General features: G+C 43.4%; 2 protein-coding genes across 6 annotated transcripts; one reads left to right on the top strand and one right to left on the bottom strand.

Annotated features, from left to right (window-relative positions):
* The first annotated feature begins 240 nt into the window (after nucleotides 1-240).
* Nucleotides 241-5024, top strand: ntmt1 (N-terminal Xaa-Pro-Lys N-methyltransferase 1). 5 transcript variants are annotated; one of them, XM_038970381.1, is made up of 5 exons: nucleotides 241-356; nucleotides 2422-2562; nucleotides 3091-3254; nucleotides 3507-3759; nucleotides 3997-5024. In XM_038970381.1, exons 2-5 carry the CDS (start codon nucleotides 2478-2480, stop codon nucleotides 4251-4253), a joined length of 759 nt encoding a protein of 252 aa, XP_038826309.1. In that variant the 5' UTR covers nucleotides 241-356; nucleotides 2422-2477; the 3' UTR covers nucleotides 4254-5024. The 5 variants fall into 5 exon arrangements, with proteins under 5 accessions (XP_038826309.1, XP_038826311.1, XP_038826308.1 ...); XM_038970380.1 differs by having other exon boundaries at nucleotides 243-346; nucleotides 3510-3759; XM_038970379.1 differs by having other exon boundaries at nucleotides 243-346.
* A 320-nt stretch (nucleotides 5025-5344) lies between these two features.
* ndor1 (NADPH dependent diflavin oxidoreductase 1) lies at nucleotides 5345-16954 on the bottom strand. Its single transcript, XM_038970378.1, has 15 exons — nucleotides 16837-16954; nucleotides 14961-15100; nucleotides 14096-14173; nucleotides 13814-13911; nucleotides 13383-13481; nucleotides 13082-13183; nucleotides 12765-12968; nucleotides 12433-12560; nucleotides 12065-12282; nucleotides 11745-11852; nucleotides 11404-11518; nucleotides 11038-11184; nucleotides 6117-6235; nucleotides 5957-6051; nucleotides 5345-5740 (listed from the first exon to the last, which is right to left on the bottom strand). Exons 2-15 carry the CDS (start codon nucleotides 15093-15095, stop codon nucleotides 5596-5598), a joined length of 1791 nt encoding a protein of 596 aa, XP_038826306.1. The 5' UTR covers nucleotides 15096-15100; nucleotides 16837-16954; the 3' UTR covers nucleotides 5345-5595.
* Nucleotides 16955-19596: the final 2642 nt, after the last annotated feature.

Raw genomic sequence — 19596 nt, 5'->3', positions numbered from 1 at the left:
ACCATAAGAGAAGGTGATGGAGGGACTAGGGAGAGAAGGGTAAGGCGAGACAGGCCAGACAAACCCAGCTTCTACACGACACAACCAAATTCTCATGAATTATGATCTCTGCTGATGCACACACATACTGTAGCCCAACACATAGTCTACCTGTAATTCCGCGATAAACCACTGGGTGGAGACAGTGAACTATCTCATGCCACAAGCGCAAGCCAAATAAGGAAATTACGTGGACTGCAAGGCGTTTGGCAGTGTGGTGTACAGGGATGCTTTCGGCAAGCAGAAAAAGCACGTTGGCACTTGATTTGTGACATGATCGAGGTGTTTGGTGATTTAGGACTAAGACGTACGTGAAGGTAAATTGCCGCATCCCAGTTTGTAAAGATTAGCTTTGATTGGGGTCAGATGTTGGGCGCATTCAACTTTACAGCCTTGTCAACTCACTGATTCAACATGCTACCTACCGGTAGCTAGCTAAAGCTACTACGTGCTAGCTACTTTATCATTGATGGCTAAGTCAGTGGTTATCAGTCCTCGACAACTGTCTGCTTCCAAAAATAGATCCTTAAAGTAAAGTGCCTTGCTGTCATAACCACTTTGCTTGCTAACCTCCCAAATAGCTAAACTAGAAAACTATTGGCATTGCACTTCAACAAACAAGCTTGCTTCCAGCTAGCTAACGTAGCAGTTTCAACGTGCACATTTGTTACTAGTTAGATTTGTTTTCAACCCAGTAAGCTTTCTTCAATATTGGTGCATGTCACTAGTCGTGTCTGCCTTGTATATTTTGTTAAGGTTGGCTTGATCATAGACCCTGATCTGCGGAGGTTCGCCAACCCAGCTAGACCAGCGAGCTACACTACTTGGCAAAAAGTATGTGGACACCCCTTCAAATGAGTGGATATATCAGACACACCCGTTGCTAAAGGGTGTATAAAATCGAGCACACCGCCATGGAATCTCCATAGACAAACATTGGCAGTAGAATGGCCCGACTTTCAACATGGCACTGTCATAGAATGCCACCTTTCCAACAAGTCAGTTTGTCAAATTCCTGCCCTGCTAGAGATGCCTGGTCAACTGTAAGTGCTGTTATTGTGAAGTGGAAACGTCTAGAACAGGGCTGCCCAACCCTCTTCCTGGAGAGCTACAGTCCTGTGGGTTTTCAGTCCAACCCTAATTTAACACACCTGATTCTACTAATTAGCTGCTCAACAAGACCTTAATTAACTAACTGAATCAGGTGTGTTAAATTAGGGTTGGACCGAAAACCTACAGGACAGTAGATCTCCAGGAAGAGGGTTGGGTGGTCATGGTCTAGGACAGGGGTGTCAAACTCATTCCACGGAGGGCCTAGTGTCTGCAGGTTTTTGGTTTTTCCTTTCAATAAAGCCCTAGACAACCAGGTGTGGGGAGTTCCTAACTAATTAGTGATGTTAATTCATCAATCAAGTACAAGGGAGGAGCGAAAACCCGCAGACACTCGGCCCCCGTGGAATGAGTTTGACACCTGTGGTCTAGGAGCACAATAACTGTTTGTCAGAATCTGGGTTTCCATGGCCGAGCAGCCTCACACAAGCCTAAGATCACTATGCACAATGTCAAGCGTTGGCTGGAGGGGTGTAAAGCTCGCTGCCATTGGACTCTGAAGCAGTGGAAACGTGGTCTCTGGAGTGATGAATCACGCTTCACCATCTGGCAGTCCGACGGATGAATCTGTGTTTGGCCAATGCCAGGAGAATGCTACCTGCCATAATGCATAGTGCCAACTGTAAAGCTTGGTGGAGGAGGAATAATGGTCTGGGGATGTTTTTCATGGTTTGGGCCCCTTTGTTCCAGTGAAGGGAATTCTTAACACTACAGCATACTATGACATTCTAGACTATTCTGTGCTTCCAACTTTGTGGAAACAGTTTGGGGAAGGTCCTTTCCAGTTTCAGCACGACAATGATTTGTGCACAAAGAACTGACCTCAACTCCATCGAACACCTTTGGGATGATTTGGAATGCTGACTGCAAGCCAGGCCTAATTGCCCAACATCAGTGCCCGACCTCACTAATGCTGTTGTGCCTGAATGGAAGTCCCCGCAGCAATGTTCCAACATCTAGTGGAAAGCCTTCCCAGAAGAGTGTAGGCTGTTATAGCAGCAAAGGGGGGACCAACACCATATTAATGCACATGATTTTGTAATGAGATGTTTGATGAGCAGGTGTCCACATACTTTTGGCTATGTAGTGTACTTGGGTTCATTCACTGCCATGCCCCACATTGACCCTGGTCACAAGATGAGCGCTGACAGCTGAACTGGGGCCAAGTAGGGCCACATTTGGCTACTCTGTGTGTGTGTGACAGGTGAGGATAAATGCAGACCTCTCACGTCATCACTAGGACTTGGGAGTAAGGTTAAACGTGTCTCCTAGGGTTTCCCGGGGACACATGCTGGAGAGAATACAAGAGGTCAGCTAATCATACCATCATGAATAACATCAAGTCGGCGTCTCGGAGAGGAGTGAAGAAGCCTGGGAGGGGAGTAGGCAGTACTTCAACCAACGTAACACAAGGTGCAGGGGCCTACTAAGGCAAAAAATTTGATGGTCAGGTAGCCAGAAACTTACTACCTACCTAAGTTAGCTAGAAGTCAACCTAGATGTGGTATGTTCCCTGCATTGCTCGCAATAAGGAGAAATAACTAAACCTTCTCCAAAGTCGTGGGTCAGACCTACTAGTTGCTTTGTTATTCTTTCACTCTGTGTGACTTTAGCTTTAGTCATAATAATCAACTTTATAATGAACCAATAAGGCCCGAGGGGGTGTGGTATATGGCCTATATACCTCTGCTAAGGGTTGTTCTTATGCACGACGCAACATGGGAGTGCCTGGATACAGCCCTTAGCCGTGGTATATTGGCGAAACACCAGAGGTGCCTTATTGGTATTATAAACTGGTTACCAATGTAAAAATGTTTTTTTCATACCCATGGTATACGGTCTGATATACCACGGCCTTCAGCATTCAGGGCTCGTACCACCCAGTTTATAATGATGCATAAGTGGGCAGTCCTACTTACCTCAGCCCCTTGGGTTCTTCAGATAGGATGGGTGACGGTGTGCAGAATGAGACCGTTTTCTACTCCAAGGCTGAAAACTACTGGAGAGAAGTGGAGCCCACCGTGGATGGCATGCTAGGAGGCTACGGCAAGATCTCTAACATTGATATTGACGGCTCCAAGAAGTTCCTGCAGAAATTCCTTGGCGTAAGAAACAGTTTCCAAACTTCTCTGTAGAAACACACTTAAAGCGCATCATGTTAGGCTATTTATTTGCATGCATACTTTGTTTGCACACATAATGAAACATAATGGGGGGGGGGGGGGGGGGGGACATGACTTAAAACGTTTCAGAAAAATAATGGGCCAAGTATAGAGCATTGGCGTACCTCTTATGCAGTTATCTGGTGCTGACATGTCAAGAAACCCACTCTAACCGCTCCCTCCTGGCACTAAAAGCAGGGTGAAGGGAAGACCGGCAATGGCTGCGCCCTGGACTGTGGCGCCGGAATAGGGCGCATCACCAAGCGACTGCTGCTGCCCCTCTTCAGCACTGTGGACTTGGTGGACGTGACTCAGGAGTTCCTGGACCAGGCTAAGGTCTACCTGGGCGACGAGAGCAAACGGGTGGAGAACTACTTCTGCCTCGGCCTGCAGGACTTTATCCCACAGGACAGACGCTACGACGTCATCTGGATCCAGTGGGTCATTGGTGAGTCCTCTCAATTCTAACATTTTTCGGAGTTAACTGACATACTGTCAGACAGCTCTAACTTGCTTAATTCTCAGTCTTAATCATTTATTTTGATTAGCTTTGTAATACAGTAGTTTCTGTATTTATTTTACGCAGGCATATTGCAATTCAGCTGCAAATGTGTACAACATTATGCAATAAAACCAAACTGTTAAGCTAGAGCTAGCCACCCTTCCCTCTTTCCCCTCACCTCAGGCCACCTGACTGACGACCACCTGGTGGAGTTCCTGCGCCGTTGCCGCGGCGGCCTCCGCCCTGAGGGACTAATTGTCATCAAGGACAACGTGGCCTACGAGGGCGTGATCCCCGACGACGTCGACAGCAGCGTGTGCCGGGAGCTGGCTCTGGTGAAGAGCCTGGTGACCCGGGCAGGCCTCACTATCGTCTGTGAAGAGCAACAGATGAACTTTCCTGACGAGATCTACCAGGTCCACCAGCTGGCCCTCCGATAGGGACAGAGATGTAGACGGATGGGAGTAGAGGTGTGGAGGATGGGTGCCAATGCCAAAATGCTGCTGCCCATGCTCAAGCCACGGGACCTTCATGACAAGCCTCCTGTCTACTGAAAGTTGGACAGTCCAGCTTAGTGTGTAGGCGTGTTTGGCTAATATATGACCCACTCTGTGTGAATACATCATCAGGTAGAGGTTTTATGAATCTTCAGTGTAATTTACTAAAGGATAATTGTGACTGATTCTGGGATCACCCTTAGGAATTATGGATGTACTGTATGGGGGCAGATCATGTAAGGCTCAGAAATGCAAATGAGTCAATTATTTTAGTTGTGGTACTGTGGAGGACATGAGTTACAGCACTTGAGTTCCTATAGGACAGGGATGAGCAATTCTTTTCATGGTCATGTTCCATAGGGCAGTTTTGCAATGGAAACTACACAAAAACGTATTTGGTCAAGTTCACGTACCTTATTGTAAATGACCCAGGTTCTCACTTTTGCCTAACTCACAATTCATTCATGTCACTGAATGCTATGAGTATCTGTTCACCCAAGTCAGAATTAAATATTGATTTGATAGAGCAACAAATCAGGAAGTTTCCCATCACTGCCATACGTCCCTCCACATACCCGTTTATGTAATTTACTCACCGTACCAAGAATACATAGATTGGGCTGTTTGTAAGATGTGGCAAATACTGATGAAATGTAAGTACTGTATATGTTTCCCATGAGCGTTTGAATGTCAAATTAAACAACTTTTCATGAAATCTGTCATTGTTTTGTGGTTTAGGTTACTGGTTGTGTGATCAATCTTTTGTGTAGTAGTTTCTACAACAAAGGTATGTTTTGATACCTTTATTTACATCAAGATAGACAATGGTCAGATCAATGTATATATTGTATCCCAATTGGTCCACTAAAGGGACCCTGTATTTGGGACAATTCAAATGTTAGGACCTTCAGTGTCTCAACTCAAACTTTTTTTTGCATCTGATATTTATCAGCTGCAATATTACAGATAGTATGTACACGTCATTGTTTTTCATTAAATTCTTGGCAGTCAAAGTAATGTCAGACTTAGTCAAATGCACTTTGGAAACATTTAATAGCACTATGCAGTGCTGCTTGTAGTATATCTAGTAATATTTGACACCTATTTTCTAAGCCGGTACCTAAACCTTGGTACAGAAGTGGTATGGTGTTGATTTTGAATTCCTCTGCAGTGAAGTCACCACTGATTGTCAAATGAAAGCACTTGGAGCAGTATACTGCCCAAACAAAATGTCAAACTGATAAAGCTTGCTGCGTTTGAATAGCACCACTCTGTAGCCATGTGATCAGGACCAGGTCTCGCTCTGGAATCGGCCTGCCCTCTCCATGGCGACCAGCATCTCGTCCGCCTCGTCAGAGGACACGCCCCCTTGGCTCTGAAAGCCCTCCTTCAGGGCGTCACACACTGCCGTCGGCATCTGTTTGGCGTTGCTGGATACGAATGATAGAAGATATGCATCACTAAAGACCAATCTGGGGTTGTGTTCATTAGGGCACACCATGCGCATTTTGATTGGGAAAACATTCTGCTCTGTATTTCATTCCATTTTGTGTCTACTGAACACGACCAGGGTAAGATGCCCACACATTTACCAAGCACCATTTTATCAATGTAGCACACATTTCAGCACGTTAAAGTATACTCACCCTGCGATGTAAAAGTAGCCTTTCTTATTGGCGATCAGATCCCACAGCAGCTCAGCTTGCTCCTGCACACGCTGTTGCACATAAATCTTGTCTTCCTACAGAAACATACCCATCCATTAGAGTGAAGTGTGTGTGTGTATGTGGAGCCTGATCTACCTACCTGATCCCTAGAGAAAGCTGTGAAGAGTGTCAGCTGCCCTGCTTTCTCCATCTCCTCCCATTCTGAGCAGCAGTAGAAATCCTTAGACTGGGACCGGCAGCCAAAAAACAGCACATTGGCTGATATACAAGAGGAGAAACAGGATTAAATTTGCTAACCGGTATACAAACAGAAGGGAACAAGTATAGCAACAAGGTACAAATGTCTGTTTGTTACTAGGTAGAACACAAATTGACTGACTCATACAGGAAATGATTGACGAGAGTGGGGAGAAAGCTATGACTAAAAATAATTGACAAGGCCATCGATGACATGACACCATTCACTCCTATGTGAAGAGTCAACAGCGCATTTGAAGCCCAGGAAGTTGTTTTTTAGCTTGCTAAGACTGCATCTCATGGAGACAACATGCGTAGTTTGAGCTACTCCAGGAAGTGACGTTGCAGGCTCAAGGTGCTGCCCCCTCGCATTGAGGATAAAAAATAAACTGAATGGGGCTAACCACAGACAAAATCCTAGAGGAAAACCTTGTTCAGTCTGCTTTCCACCAGACACTGGGAGATTAATCCACATTTCAGCGGGACAATAACCTATAACACAAGGGCAAATCTACACGAGTTGCTTACAAAGAAGACCGTGAATGTTCCTGAGTCACCGTTTTGACTTAAATCTATGGCAAGACCTGAAAATGGTTGTCAAGCAATGATCAACTTGAAGAAATTTGAAAATAATAAATGGGTAAATGTTACACAATCCATGTGTGGAAAGCTCTTAGAGACTTTCCCAGAAATACTCACAGATGTAATTGCTGCCAAAGTGCTTCTACAAAGTATTGACTCTGGTGTGAATACTTATGCAAATTAGATATTTCTGTATTTCATTTAATACATTTGCAAAGAATCCTAAAATATATATTTTTACTTTGTGGTCCCGTGTGGCTCAGTTGGTAGAGCATGGCGCTTGCAACGCCAGGGTTGTGGGTTCAATTCCCACGGGGGGACCAGGGTTCAATTCCCACGGGGGGACCAGGATGAATATGTATGAACTTTCCAATTTGTAAGTCGCTCTGGATAAGAGCGTCTGCTAAATGACTTAAATGTAAATGTAAATGATTATGGGGTGTATTGTGTGTAGATGGGTAAGGAAAAAATATATATTTAATACATTTTTTAATTCAGGCTTTAACAACAAAATGTGGAATAAGTCAAGGGGTATGAATATTTTCTGAAGGCACTGTAAATTATCCTTAACTTCTCTGTGCGATTTTTAAATAAAAAAATAGGTTGAAGGACACACTACCGTTCAAAAGTTTGGGGTCATTTCGAAATGTCCATGTTTTTGAAAGAAAAGCACATTTTTGGTCCATTAAAATAACATCAAATGTATCAGAAATACAGTGTAGACATTGTTAATGTTGAAAATGACTATTGTAGCTGGAAACGGCAGATTTTCTATGGAATATCTACATAGGCGTACAAAGGCCCATTATCAGCAACCATCACTCCTGTGTTCCAATGGCACGTTGTGTTAGCTAATCCAAGTTTATCATTTTAAAAAGGCTAATTGATCATTAGAAAACCCTTTTGAAAGTATTTTAGCACAGCTGAAATTAGCCTTTTAAAATGATAAACTTCGATTAGCTAACAATGTGCCATTGGAACACAGGAGTGATGGTTGCTGATAATGGGCCTCTGTACACCTATGTAGATATACCATTGTTAAAAAATCTGCCGTTTCCAGCTACAATTGTCATTTATAACATGAACAATGTCTACACTGTATTTCTGATCAATTTGATGTTATTTTAATGGACCAAAAGTGTTTTTCTTTAGAAAACATGGACATTTCTAAGTGACCCCAAACTTTTGAACGGTAGTGTACATCTAGTGTATTAGAAGTAATTATTGATACCATGATTGTCTTCGAATTTTTTTTTTTTTATCTATACGAAGATTGGAAAAATGGCAATATTCGTGGCCATTCACTGTAATGGGGAATCCTGTTTTCTGCTAACAATGCCTGCAGTACCGCGGTCTGCCTTGAACTACCGTGGATTCAAATGTGTATTTTATTTTTTATTTAACTATTAAGAATAAATTCTTATTTACAATGACGGCCTACAAAAGGCTAAATGCATCCTGCGGGGACGGGGGCTGGGATTAAAAATAATAATATAGGACAAAACATCACAAGAGAGACACCACAACACTACATAAAAGAGAGACCTAAAAACAACAACATAGCATGGTAGCAACACAACATGGCGCCAGCAGCACAAAACATGGTACAAACATTACAACAACAATACATCATGCGAAGCAGCCACAACTATCAGTAAGAGTGTCCATGATTGAATGAAAAGATAAACTGTCCAGTTTGAGTATTTTTTTTGCAGCTCGTTCCAGTCGCTGAGAGAGGGGGCAGTTCTTCTCCCCTGCTAAAAAGGATTGGTTCGGAATTGGGGCCATATTTAATTCAGTAAATGTACAGTGTTGTGTTAGAGGAGTAGTGTTAATTTCATTAACAATAACAAAAACATTTCGCCAACCACCTATTTTTCCTGACATACTAATGACCATATCGAGGCCCTGAAAAAAACGATAACCATTAAATAACTTAATTTAAATCGACAAATGTAACGAGACGAGAATTCCACGAGACTAATGGACAGTTAATGTGACGTGAACCTTTTCATCGATGTTGTCCAATGAACATGGATGAAAAGGTATTCTGCCTTTCCAGAAAAATAAAATACACATTTGAATCCATTCTGCCTTTGCAGAATACCGGTATAATGCAATCCTCTCAGTAACCATGTTTTTATGGGATTAAAGTCCTACGGTATAAAAAAAATTCATTACGACAGCTGTGATGGAAGTTTCCGTACAATTTTATAAATGCCGAAAGATAATTTGTTCGTTAACAAGGTGCGATGTTTTTGTGTTGGTAAAATGTATTATGCGAGAAATGGCGGTGGAAATGTCTTTAAGCAAAAATATTGAAATAATAACCATCATATCGAAGTAAACTTGGACTCACGAAATGTTGTATAGTCCTATCACTACGACTCATCGGGAAAACATGCACGTTATTAGGCTACACATTAAATAAATTAACTTTACAGGGTGGTAAAATTATACAGTGATCTTGATGCACCTTTCAAATAAATATATATTTTTAAGTAATTTAGCAGACGCTCTTATCCAGAGCGATTTACAGGGGCAATTAGGGTTAAGTGCCTTGCTCAAGGGCACAGACACATTTTTCCACCTAGTCAGCTCAGAGATTTAATCCAGTTTCCTTTCAGTTAGTGGCCAAACGCTCTTAACCGCTAGGTTATCTTCCGCCCTATATATCGAGGGTCTTATTCTGGTGACAAGATGATCGATGCTTGACTGCCGTTTGACAAATAAACATATTCTCGCTATTATCTATAATAATCTCATCATGTTGACTAGCCAACCCGAACTGTATCTGCAAACTGTTGGCTAGAGCGCAGATGCCAAAACCAGAGTAGACACATTTGCTATTTAACTCAACAGTTTTTTTTGTCACAAAACTATTGGTAGAGTTGAAAATGCGATGCAAATACATTTAACTTTAGATTTTTATTCGTTACATGAAAAAGTACATTTTGTGTGCACTACGTCTGTTTGGTGGAAACACCACTGGTGGTAAAATATGCATATTTTCGTTATGCAGATTTTTTAATATTCACATGAAACCTAGCTATTGGCTTATTGAGCTGATCTGTCCGACATTCCCATGAGGTCACTTCAGTCACTCGTCAATCTTTTGACCTGATGCGAAGACAGCCAGGACACTCCATTGTAACAAACCTCAACTAGAAAAAATCTTTACTCTCTTTCATGTAGCCTATTACCACATGCACTGTTATTCATCAGTATTTCCGTTCTCGTGGTCCACTACTGCGAGTGCAGTTGCTTTTTTCGATTGGAAATACTCATGCTATTTGCTGAATATTTGGCATACTGTAATACTTCTGGCATTGTTAGAAAGCTCAGATTCTCCCCTTTGTCACTTATGTACCCCATCACAAGGCTATGATGGGGAGCAAATCAGAGCTGTTGGCCTAAATTGTTTAACCTGTAGCCAAGGCTTTGTAACCTATATGGTAAATCATAGCTTGCATTGGTTACAATCTGCCACAATAGCTATGTGCCAGTGTAACGGATGTGAAATGGCTAGCTAGTTAGCGGGTACGCGCTACTAGTGTTTCAATAAGTTACGTCACTTGCTCTGAAACCTAGAAGTAGTGTTGCACCTTGCTCTGCAAGGGCCGTGGCCTTTGTGGAGCGATGGGTAACGATGCTTCGTGGGCGACAGTTGTTGATGTGTGCAGAGGGTCCCTGGTTCGCGCCCGAGGTCGGGGCGAGGGGACGTACTAAAGTTATACTGTTACATTGATGCTGTTGACCCGGATCACTGGTTGCTGCGGAAAAGGAGGAGGTTGAAAGGGGGGTGAGTGTAACGGATGTGAAATGGCTAGCTAGTTAGCGGGTACGCGCTACTAGTGTTTCAATCAGTTACGTCACTTGCTCTGAAACCTAGAAGTAGTGTTGCACCTTGCTCTGCAAGGGCCGTGGCCTTTGTGGCGCGATGGGTAACGATGCTTCGTGGGCGACCGTTGTTGATGTGTGCAGAGGGTCCCTGGTTCGCGCCCGTGTCGGGGCGAGGGGACGGTTTAAAGTTATACTGTTACACCAGCTATATGAAGGGATAGTAGGCCTAGTTGGACAAGGCTATCTTAATGTGCACATCATGGAAGTTACCAGTAAAAATGTGACTAAAAGTAGACTGAAATCATCCAGAGTTTTAGTCGACTGATAATAACTAAAACTAAAATAACACTGTACAGGAGTGGTGAGTGGAGGGTAAAACCAATCAAAGGGTAACTCACCAGTCTTGCCCTGGGCTATCCTCTCCTGCAAAGCAGACCTGAAAGGAGCCACTCCCGTTCCAGGCCCAACCATGATCACAGGGGAGTAGGGGTCCTTAGGGAACTTCATACTCCCCTTCTTTACCCACAAAGGCACATAAACCTCCCCTGCAAAGTGGAAGAGTTAACAAATTGACTGATATAGCTACTGTGTTAATACCATTTCTTCTAATTGATTTTGATATCAATTCAAATTCAATTTATAAGACTTTATTTACCCAAAATGTGCTTGGCAAAACACTGAACGTTCAGTAGCTACTAGCTACCTGCATACTACATTATAGTGCCACTAATGCTAAAACCATGTAGTAGACAGTGCTAACAGACCTTGTTTGGGGTCCAGTGAGGCTAGCCAGGAGGAACACAGGCCCTTGCGTGGCAGGTGCATCTTGGTTTTGTAGTGCACCACAGCTAGCAGTATCTGGATCCTGTTGGGATGTGTCTGTGTGGAGAGAAAACGGAATGGTCCAAGGGCCAGTGTAGGTGCAGGTTTTTGCTCCAGCCAAACCAATAACAGTGCATTCAACTAACAAAGTCTTGGTTGAAGACAATTAGTTGAATCCGGTGCATTAGTGCTTTGGCTGGAATAAAAGCCTGCACCCACAGCAGCCCTTGGGGAACATCATTGCCCAACCCTGACATGGGGCCTTTCAGTGTTGTAACCTCACCAGCAGGGAGGAGGCAATGGAGAAGGAGCGAGGCTGAATCTCAGGGAACAGGTCCAGTAGGTAGTCTACACTCAGCTCTGCTGTCGTGTGGGGGAAGTCGGTCAACACCTGAGGACCATGCACGCACACACACGCACGCACACACGACCCAACACAGGGAATGGGAATCTGGACGCAGCCCTGTCGTATTGACCTTTGACCTGGCTCACCAAATCTATTGAACATAATATTGATTATTGTTGTAAGAAGTGGGATCAACTGAACTTCCATCCTGTGCCCCCAAGTGGCAGCATAATCACATCATTACAGGTCCCTCTAACCTCCAAGGCAGTGCGTCGCGGCCTGTTGCAGTAGGCATGCAGCTCGTCCTGGCCCTGGGCAGAGTTAAACTCAGACAACTTCTCCCGCTCCAGCTCATTGGTGGCAAAGGTGGCGAGGAGCTCGAAGAAGGAGCGACGAGGCACTGCCGCTATGTCCAGGAAGCTCTCCACCAGATGCCGAACCGTGCAAGGCTGGGCCAGGCGGGCTGGGACCGAACCTGGGGAGACAGTGGAGAGGGTGAGGGGGTAAAAGAGGGACACGGGTTATGTGGTTTAAGTATGGTGTATAGAAGTGGGAGCTTAGGTGGATAGATGTGACCGTATCTCACGTACACCGATACAGGCAGTCAAATGTGAGAAGCACAAACCTGTGTCGCAGTTTGTGGGGCTGAGGGTGAACTGGCGATCAGGGTCCAGTCTCAGGAGCTGACAGAACTGCTCCACGTCCTCAGGGGTGTTACAAGGTCTCATCATCACCACGTCCCCAGCAGTGAACCTGCCAATGACACACACACACACACACTCCAGTCAACCAGTTAAACATTATCATCTAAAGTCTAATCCTTTTTAAGCACAGTTTAACAACCTCAGAGCAAGATGGTTCACCATCACAAAATACATTTTAGACAGTTACATTTCAAGAAATCGGTCAATAAACAGGGTAGCAATTTCTTAAGGCACAGTACATTAGAGCACTCACTCAATATCTGAGCCTGTGATGTCAAACTCAATGTGTCGAACATCCTGAAAGTGGGAGGCGTGCGTAACCCTTTTACTGGATACCACCCTGCCTGGAAATGTGTGTGTCTGAGAGGGCGAGATCGGCGGCTCTGGCACTCTTAGCCTATCTGCCCTATTCTCAGTGACGTCATCCAGAAATCTGAAAACGTACCTCGGAGGGAGTCTGTAAAATGAACAACGGTAAGGGTACAGTTACAGTACATCATGGGAGTTAGGCATATTCAGACATAATATTAGACACATTGATTTGTCAACAGTCAAGTAAAGGAGACTTACGGTTCATCCTCCCTGATAAGACTCTGGCCTACAGGTGTTGGATATAGAGCTTGCGCCCTCTCCCAGAATGACATGAGCCAGGGGTCAATCACCCCATCTGCACTGTTGAACACAAAGGTTGAACAGTCCGAAAAGTAAACTAAAGTTAAGAGAATTAAGTAATATAATGTACTGACTTTACAGGTTACAATATTGACCTAACATGGCATTATGAAGACTACAGAGTATATAAAACCAATAGAGGAAAGACTTAACGGGCCAAAGACAGATCCCTGAGGAACCCCATGCAACGGTCTCTCACCCCAGGTCGTGCTGGTCATCTGCCAGTCCCACAGGCAGCAGCACACTGGCCCCCAGCTGCATAAGGCGCTTTTGAAGCTTCTTCGCCACAAAGTTGAACCTACAAGTGAAAATCTAATTGTATTATTCACAGCTAGGGTATGTTATTTTCCAGATAGTGCCTCATATAGGGTACAGGGTACCGTTTCCATTTAAGTTGAGTCAATGCGGGAAGTGACTTCACATAGAAGTCCACATAGAAAAACAATGGGGAAGTTTTGATTCATTAATCAATTTTCACGTCATCTCTCTTCCCGTCATTGACATGCGTGCCGTGATCCATGTTTGGGTTGGTCACTCACTACCATCGTAAATAGATTTCAATGGTGTGCATGTATAGACAAAGGGATTTCAAATGATTTATGTGGTTGCATTTTTGATGAAAGCCCTCACTTGGGATAGGAGGAATCACCCAAGCCCAGCACGGCACAGTCTAGGCGACACAGAGATCCAGCGGGCAGAGACTTCCTAAACACGAACCGCCAGAAATTCTGCAAAGGAAGTGAAGAAAAAATGATACGTAAAAACGCACGCATGACTAAGCCCAAGTCACTTTGGATGAAAGCGTCTGCTAAATGCCATATTTTATTAAGTGTAAATTGTGAGAGATGCATAGAGACACAGCAGCTTTTACCACAGACACACACACACAGTTTGGGCACTATTATCTGATACCTTCATGTTGTCTGGTGGATCTCCTTGGCCAGTGGTGGAACACACAAATACAACCAGGGACTCAGAGATGAGGTTAGCCTGTTGAAGAAAGACAACCCTCAGATGCATGCCAAATACAACACCCTCTTTAATTGAGCTGAGATCTAACCTTGTCAACTTAACAAATCCTATTTCAAGCACATAGCTCAGCCTCAGAAATATCATAAGCTATACACTGAGAATAACAAACATTAGGAACACTTTCCTTATATTGAGTTGCACCCTCCCCTCTCCTCCCTCAGAACAGCCTAAATTTGTTGGACATGGACTCAACAAGGTGTCAAAAGCGTTCAACAGGGATTCTGGCCCATGTTGACTTCAATGCTTCCCACAGTTGTGTCACGTTGGCTGGATGTCCTTTGGGTAATAGACAATTCTTGATACACACGGGAAACTTTTGTGCATGAAAAACCCAGATTTGCAGTTCTTGACACAAACCGGCATGCCTGGCACCTACTACCATACCCCGTTCAAAGGCACTTAAATCTTTTGTCTTGCCCTCTGAATGGTACACATACACAATCCATGTCTCAATTGTCTCAAGGCTTAAAAATCATTCTTTAACCCATCTCCCCTTCATCTACACTGATTGAAATTAATTTAACAAGTGCAAGTGACATTAATAAGGGATCATAGCTTTCACCTGGATTCACCTGGTCAGTCTGTCATGGAAAGAGCTTGATGTTTTGTATACTCAGTGTATTCAGCTTTAACAAGGCAAGCGGATTCAATGGAGAACACTTGTTTTTCATAGTAGTGCTGTATGTTTTATTTATTTAAATGATTTATGCACTGTGTGGCTATCTTATCTCGCTTGCCAACTGACCACATTGTAACTGTCAAGAGCCTCCGCTTTGACTTGCATTCGCCTCCTTTGCGCCTGGCGTCCAATCCGCTCGGCCGTGTCCTGGGCAGTGCCCGTCTGGCTCCCATATAGAATCAACAGCTTTGGGGCTGACATTCTCACTGTGGATAAAGATGGGCAGTTAAATTATGATTCTTCCAATATAGAGGGCTGTACACACTAATCAGACATGTTGGACATACTGTAACAACAGTATGTCAAGTGTGTCAAATCAAAGTTTATTTGTCACGTGCACTGAATACAACAGGTGTAGACCTTACAGTGAAATGCTTACTTACAGGCTCTAACCAATAGTACGAAAAAAAGGTATGTGTGTGTGTGTAGGTAAGTAAAGAAATAAAACAGTAAAAGTACATTTGAAAATAAGAGTAGCAAGGCTATATACAGACACTGGTTAGTCAGGCTTATTGAGGTAGTATGTACATGTAGGTATGGTTAAAGTGACTATGCATATATAATGAACAGAGAGTAGCAGTAGCGTAAAAGGAGGGGTTGGCGGGAGGTGGGACACAATGCAGATAGCCAATGTGCGGGAGCACTGGTTGGTCGGTCCAATTGAGGTAGTATGTACGTGGATGTATGGTTAAAGTGACTATGCATATAAGATAAACAGAGAGTAGCAGCAGCGTAAAAGAGGGGTTGGGGGGGCACACAATGCAAATAGTCCAGGTAACCATTGGTTACCTGTTCAGAAGTCTTATGGCTTGGGGGTAAAAACTGTTGAGAAGCCTTTTTGTTCTAGACTTGGCACTCCAGTACCGCTTGCCATGCGGTAGTAGAGAGAACAGTCTATGACTGGGGTGGCTAACTTAAAGAAGCATCCCATTGTTGGTCTACACAATGGACGCTTGATATGATATTGACATCCTTGAAAGTTAGTTAGCTGTCTTTAGTCTGTCTGGACTCCTTTGGCAATTTACTTAGGTATTGACAAATGCATATGTAAGTTGCACCGAAGGTTATCTGTTTACACAGCCTTAGTTACAATCGGACTCGGCGCATGGTTATCTGCAAAGTTAGTTACTGTTACAAAACTCAGCTGGAGTTTCAGGACCACCATGTGATTACAGGTAAAGTATACAACACTACCTCCAGTGCCGTAACCCACCCTGCAGAGGGTGGGTATAATTTGTGTTACATTCCAACAGGAATCTTTTCCAAAAACCTCGTAAATAACAAGGTTGCCAACAAACAACGCATACAAAGTTGTATAGCGGCAGAATAAGATACCGGGTAGGGAGTGGACTACTTCATTAAGTTTTTCACTCACCACGTTTATTCCAAAAGTTGTCTGTCCTCACTCTGGTAGCCTATGGATAAACGTTAAGAATAAGCTACGTGGTGAGTTGATGCCTATTCGGCAGCTAGTTAGCTAGGTGAATTGATCAGGCTACTTTGTATGCGTTTTTTGTTGGCAACTTTGTACTTCACGAAGTTTTTGGAACAGATCACTGTTGGAACGTTCCACAAATTACCCCCTGCAGAGCTTTCTCCAGGTCAAGATTCATGACAATAAATGCCAACCTGCTACTGTAAACCCAATGCGAACAGGGTCGTAGGTCCGACAAAGGGCTGAAAGAGATAGCAGAATTATCCCACAGCTGCCATCAATTTCACCTGACTGTTAGTTTCATTTAGTTAGTTAGCTAACCTCTAGCTCTCGAGAATGGAGCCCAAGGTGGTTTACAGTCTATTTGAATGGGCTAGCTAGCCTCTCGAGCAGTACCAGTGGCTAGTTAACTAACTAGTGGATACGTGACAGATCCCTCGTTCACGAAATACTTCCATAACATCCATAAAAGCCGGATAACAGTCCTGCTCAGTTCAAGATGCTCACCTACGGTAGCTATAACAGATTATCCTAGGGGTCTTTGACAATCTCGAGAGTGAATCTAATAATACTGAAAAAGTCCTTTCTTCGACTAGGACTACACTCCCTCCAGCGCGTTGTTGTGTTTGCGCTTTACGACTGCAGAGCTTGAGTTTTGATTGGTTACTGGGCCGTTTTACGACAGTAAGTTGACTAGTCAGCTGAGGCCATTCTACATGAAATGAAGGATGGAGGCGTGTTTGAAGTTTATCACTTGAACGTGTTGTTTGTGTGTGATGTTTCGCTAGACATAAAACACCCCTGTATTTTTCTATTCGAAAGGTACGACACAGACTTCTAGACATGTTTTGCGGTTATCAAGAAGGGGATTTTCTGTTGCCTAAAGGCGGGTGAGTTTACAGAGAAAAAGTAAATGCATGTGCAGTTTTTTTTTTATTAGTTTGCGAAGCGCATTGTCTTTTGATTGGATCATTCTTCATACACTGAGAAGAGGGAAAAGTCATGTTTTTCATTGTTTTAAAAAAGAAACAACGTTTACAATGTGTTACAATGTAACTAACAGTATCAACGTTTATTAGGCTACAGACTATATTTAGAGATGCATGAAAACAATTCAAATAATTGAAAAGTAGTGCTGCAAGCCAAAAAATAATATAGAATTAAATAGTGATTTAGATATGTATCTCATCTTCCTCCCAAATTGTGTTGCAGTCCTTAACCACATGCATTGGATAAATCTTAACTAGAATTTGTGAGTCTGGAGATAAGTGGCTATGTTGAAACAGTGGTGCCCTATGGACTCAATCAAAGGTGGCATTATTGAATTTGGGGAAACTCATTTGGTGGAATGTGTGAGAGCCTCATAGCTTGGGTAGACTAAACAAACCTCCACTAAAATATGTGGTGTATAATGTTTGTTACTACTAGCCTATACGTGTTCTTCCAAGAAGTGACAACAGTGTTTCCCTTCAAATATTTCCAAGCGGAGTGCAATAAAAGCCACCACATCAACATCTAGGGCCTCCTTTTAAAACAAAAACTATTAAATTTAAACCAATGGATTATGTAAGGGATAATCAACAAGGGACTCTGGGAAAATAATGACCTCATAGCCCCTCGTTGATTATCGCTTACTTGGGATGTGACAGAGCTAGGCTGAGAAGCCTGTCCCACCTATGCAATGGTAGGGAAAACAATGAATGGGAATATACCAATTAGACCACCTATGCTTTCTAACAATGTTTTCGGGTATGGCACCATAGCAGCATGGACCATACTGCTATATGGTCCCTTGTCATAACTGTATGGGACCATGAGGAGAGGAGAGGATGAGAGAGAGACCTGGCAGGGCACACAATCTGTTTGCCAGCCAGCTCCTCTCCTACCTGCCCTCCCCTTCTCGGTGTCTTCTTCATCTGGCACAGGGCCTCTGTCAGAAGCTACAAACGGGTGACAATGTCTGCAGTGTGGCATACTGACTACCTGTGGTGGGAGTTCCATGGGTCAGTATGTTCTGTGTACTTGTGTTCTTTGAGAGAGAACCTAACCTCATCCCTAGGCTATTGTGCACAGAGGTCTGGAGTGTGAGACTAGAGATAACCTATCCGGTAAGTAAAGATGGGGTGACTGGCTGTTTGTCTATTGGTTGAGTGTTGAGTTTATTTAACCAAAGGTTCACTGCTTTGAGTGCTGCTGTAGTTAAAAAATATGTTTTAGCTTTCTTGAGGAAGGGGCCACCAGGGGTGGGTTTAATAGATGTCATGGGATGCTGATCTCTATAGAGAGTGGATAGGCTTGCCTGGGGATGTCATGTTTATGTCATGTGGGTCTGATGTTCCCTCCTAGTAATGCACTTTTATATTGCATTTAGCACAGAGGGTGAGGAAAGGTTATATTTTGAAGAATGTCAGTAGTGTTTTTCTCTTTTCTAATCTTAGGAATATGTGGAAAATGTTTTGCATAGTAGAGATCATGTTCATTTGTAGCCTATTGTCTTGTAGCGCATCACATTATACCAGAAAAGACTTGTTCAACTTAACTTTCATGCAAACATTCATGCTGGGCACCGACTGTCTATGATATTTTATGTTGCTCTGGATAATATTGGCTTCTAATCTAAATGTAATGTGAGCGAATTGAATCAATCACCTAAGCAAACAACTAGAAAGCTATGCTGTCTCTTCTCTCTACCCCGGGAAGTAAGGTTAGGATGATAGGCAAGCTGTGATAGAATTGTTTACATCCAAACAGATACTAAGTGACTGAATGGTGATGATACAAATCATGATACAAGTATTTAACCCTGTGTTGATGCCATCATCGTCTCTGCTACCTCTTCATTGGGCTGTGAGTGGATTGCATTGTTTCGACTAGATTGTGTCATTCCAAGCTACGCGTTGTGATGAAGTGATCAAAACATACTCATGCTTGTGTAAGTTCCCATACATGCACATACATTGTGTGTTCGTGCGTGCATTTGCACACGCACACTAAAACTTGTATGTATTGTTGCCATACACATATGGTCAGTTCCATGTAAATTAACCCATGAGCACCAGCATGTCTTAATGGGCCCATGAGCACCAACATGACTTAATGGACCCATGAGCACCAACATGTCTTAATGGGCACATGAGCACCAGCATGTCTTAATGGGCCCATGAGCACCAACATGTCCATGAGCACCAACATGTCTTAATGGACCCATGAGCACCAACATGACTTAATGGACCCATGAGCACCAGCATGTCTTAATGGGCACATGAG

Source organism: Salvelinus namaycush, chromosome 31 (assembly GCF_016432855.1).
Source record: "Salvelinus namaycush isolate Seneca chromosome 31, SaNama_1.0, whole genome shotgun sequence".
Classification (NCBI taxonomy): Eukaryota; Metazoa; Chordata; class Actinopteri; order Salmoniformes; family Salmonidae; genus Salvelinus; species Salvelinus namaycush.
This window is presented reverse-complemented; position numbering and strand designations above follow the sequence as displayed.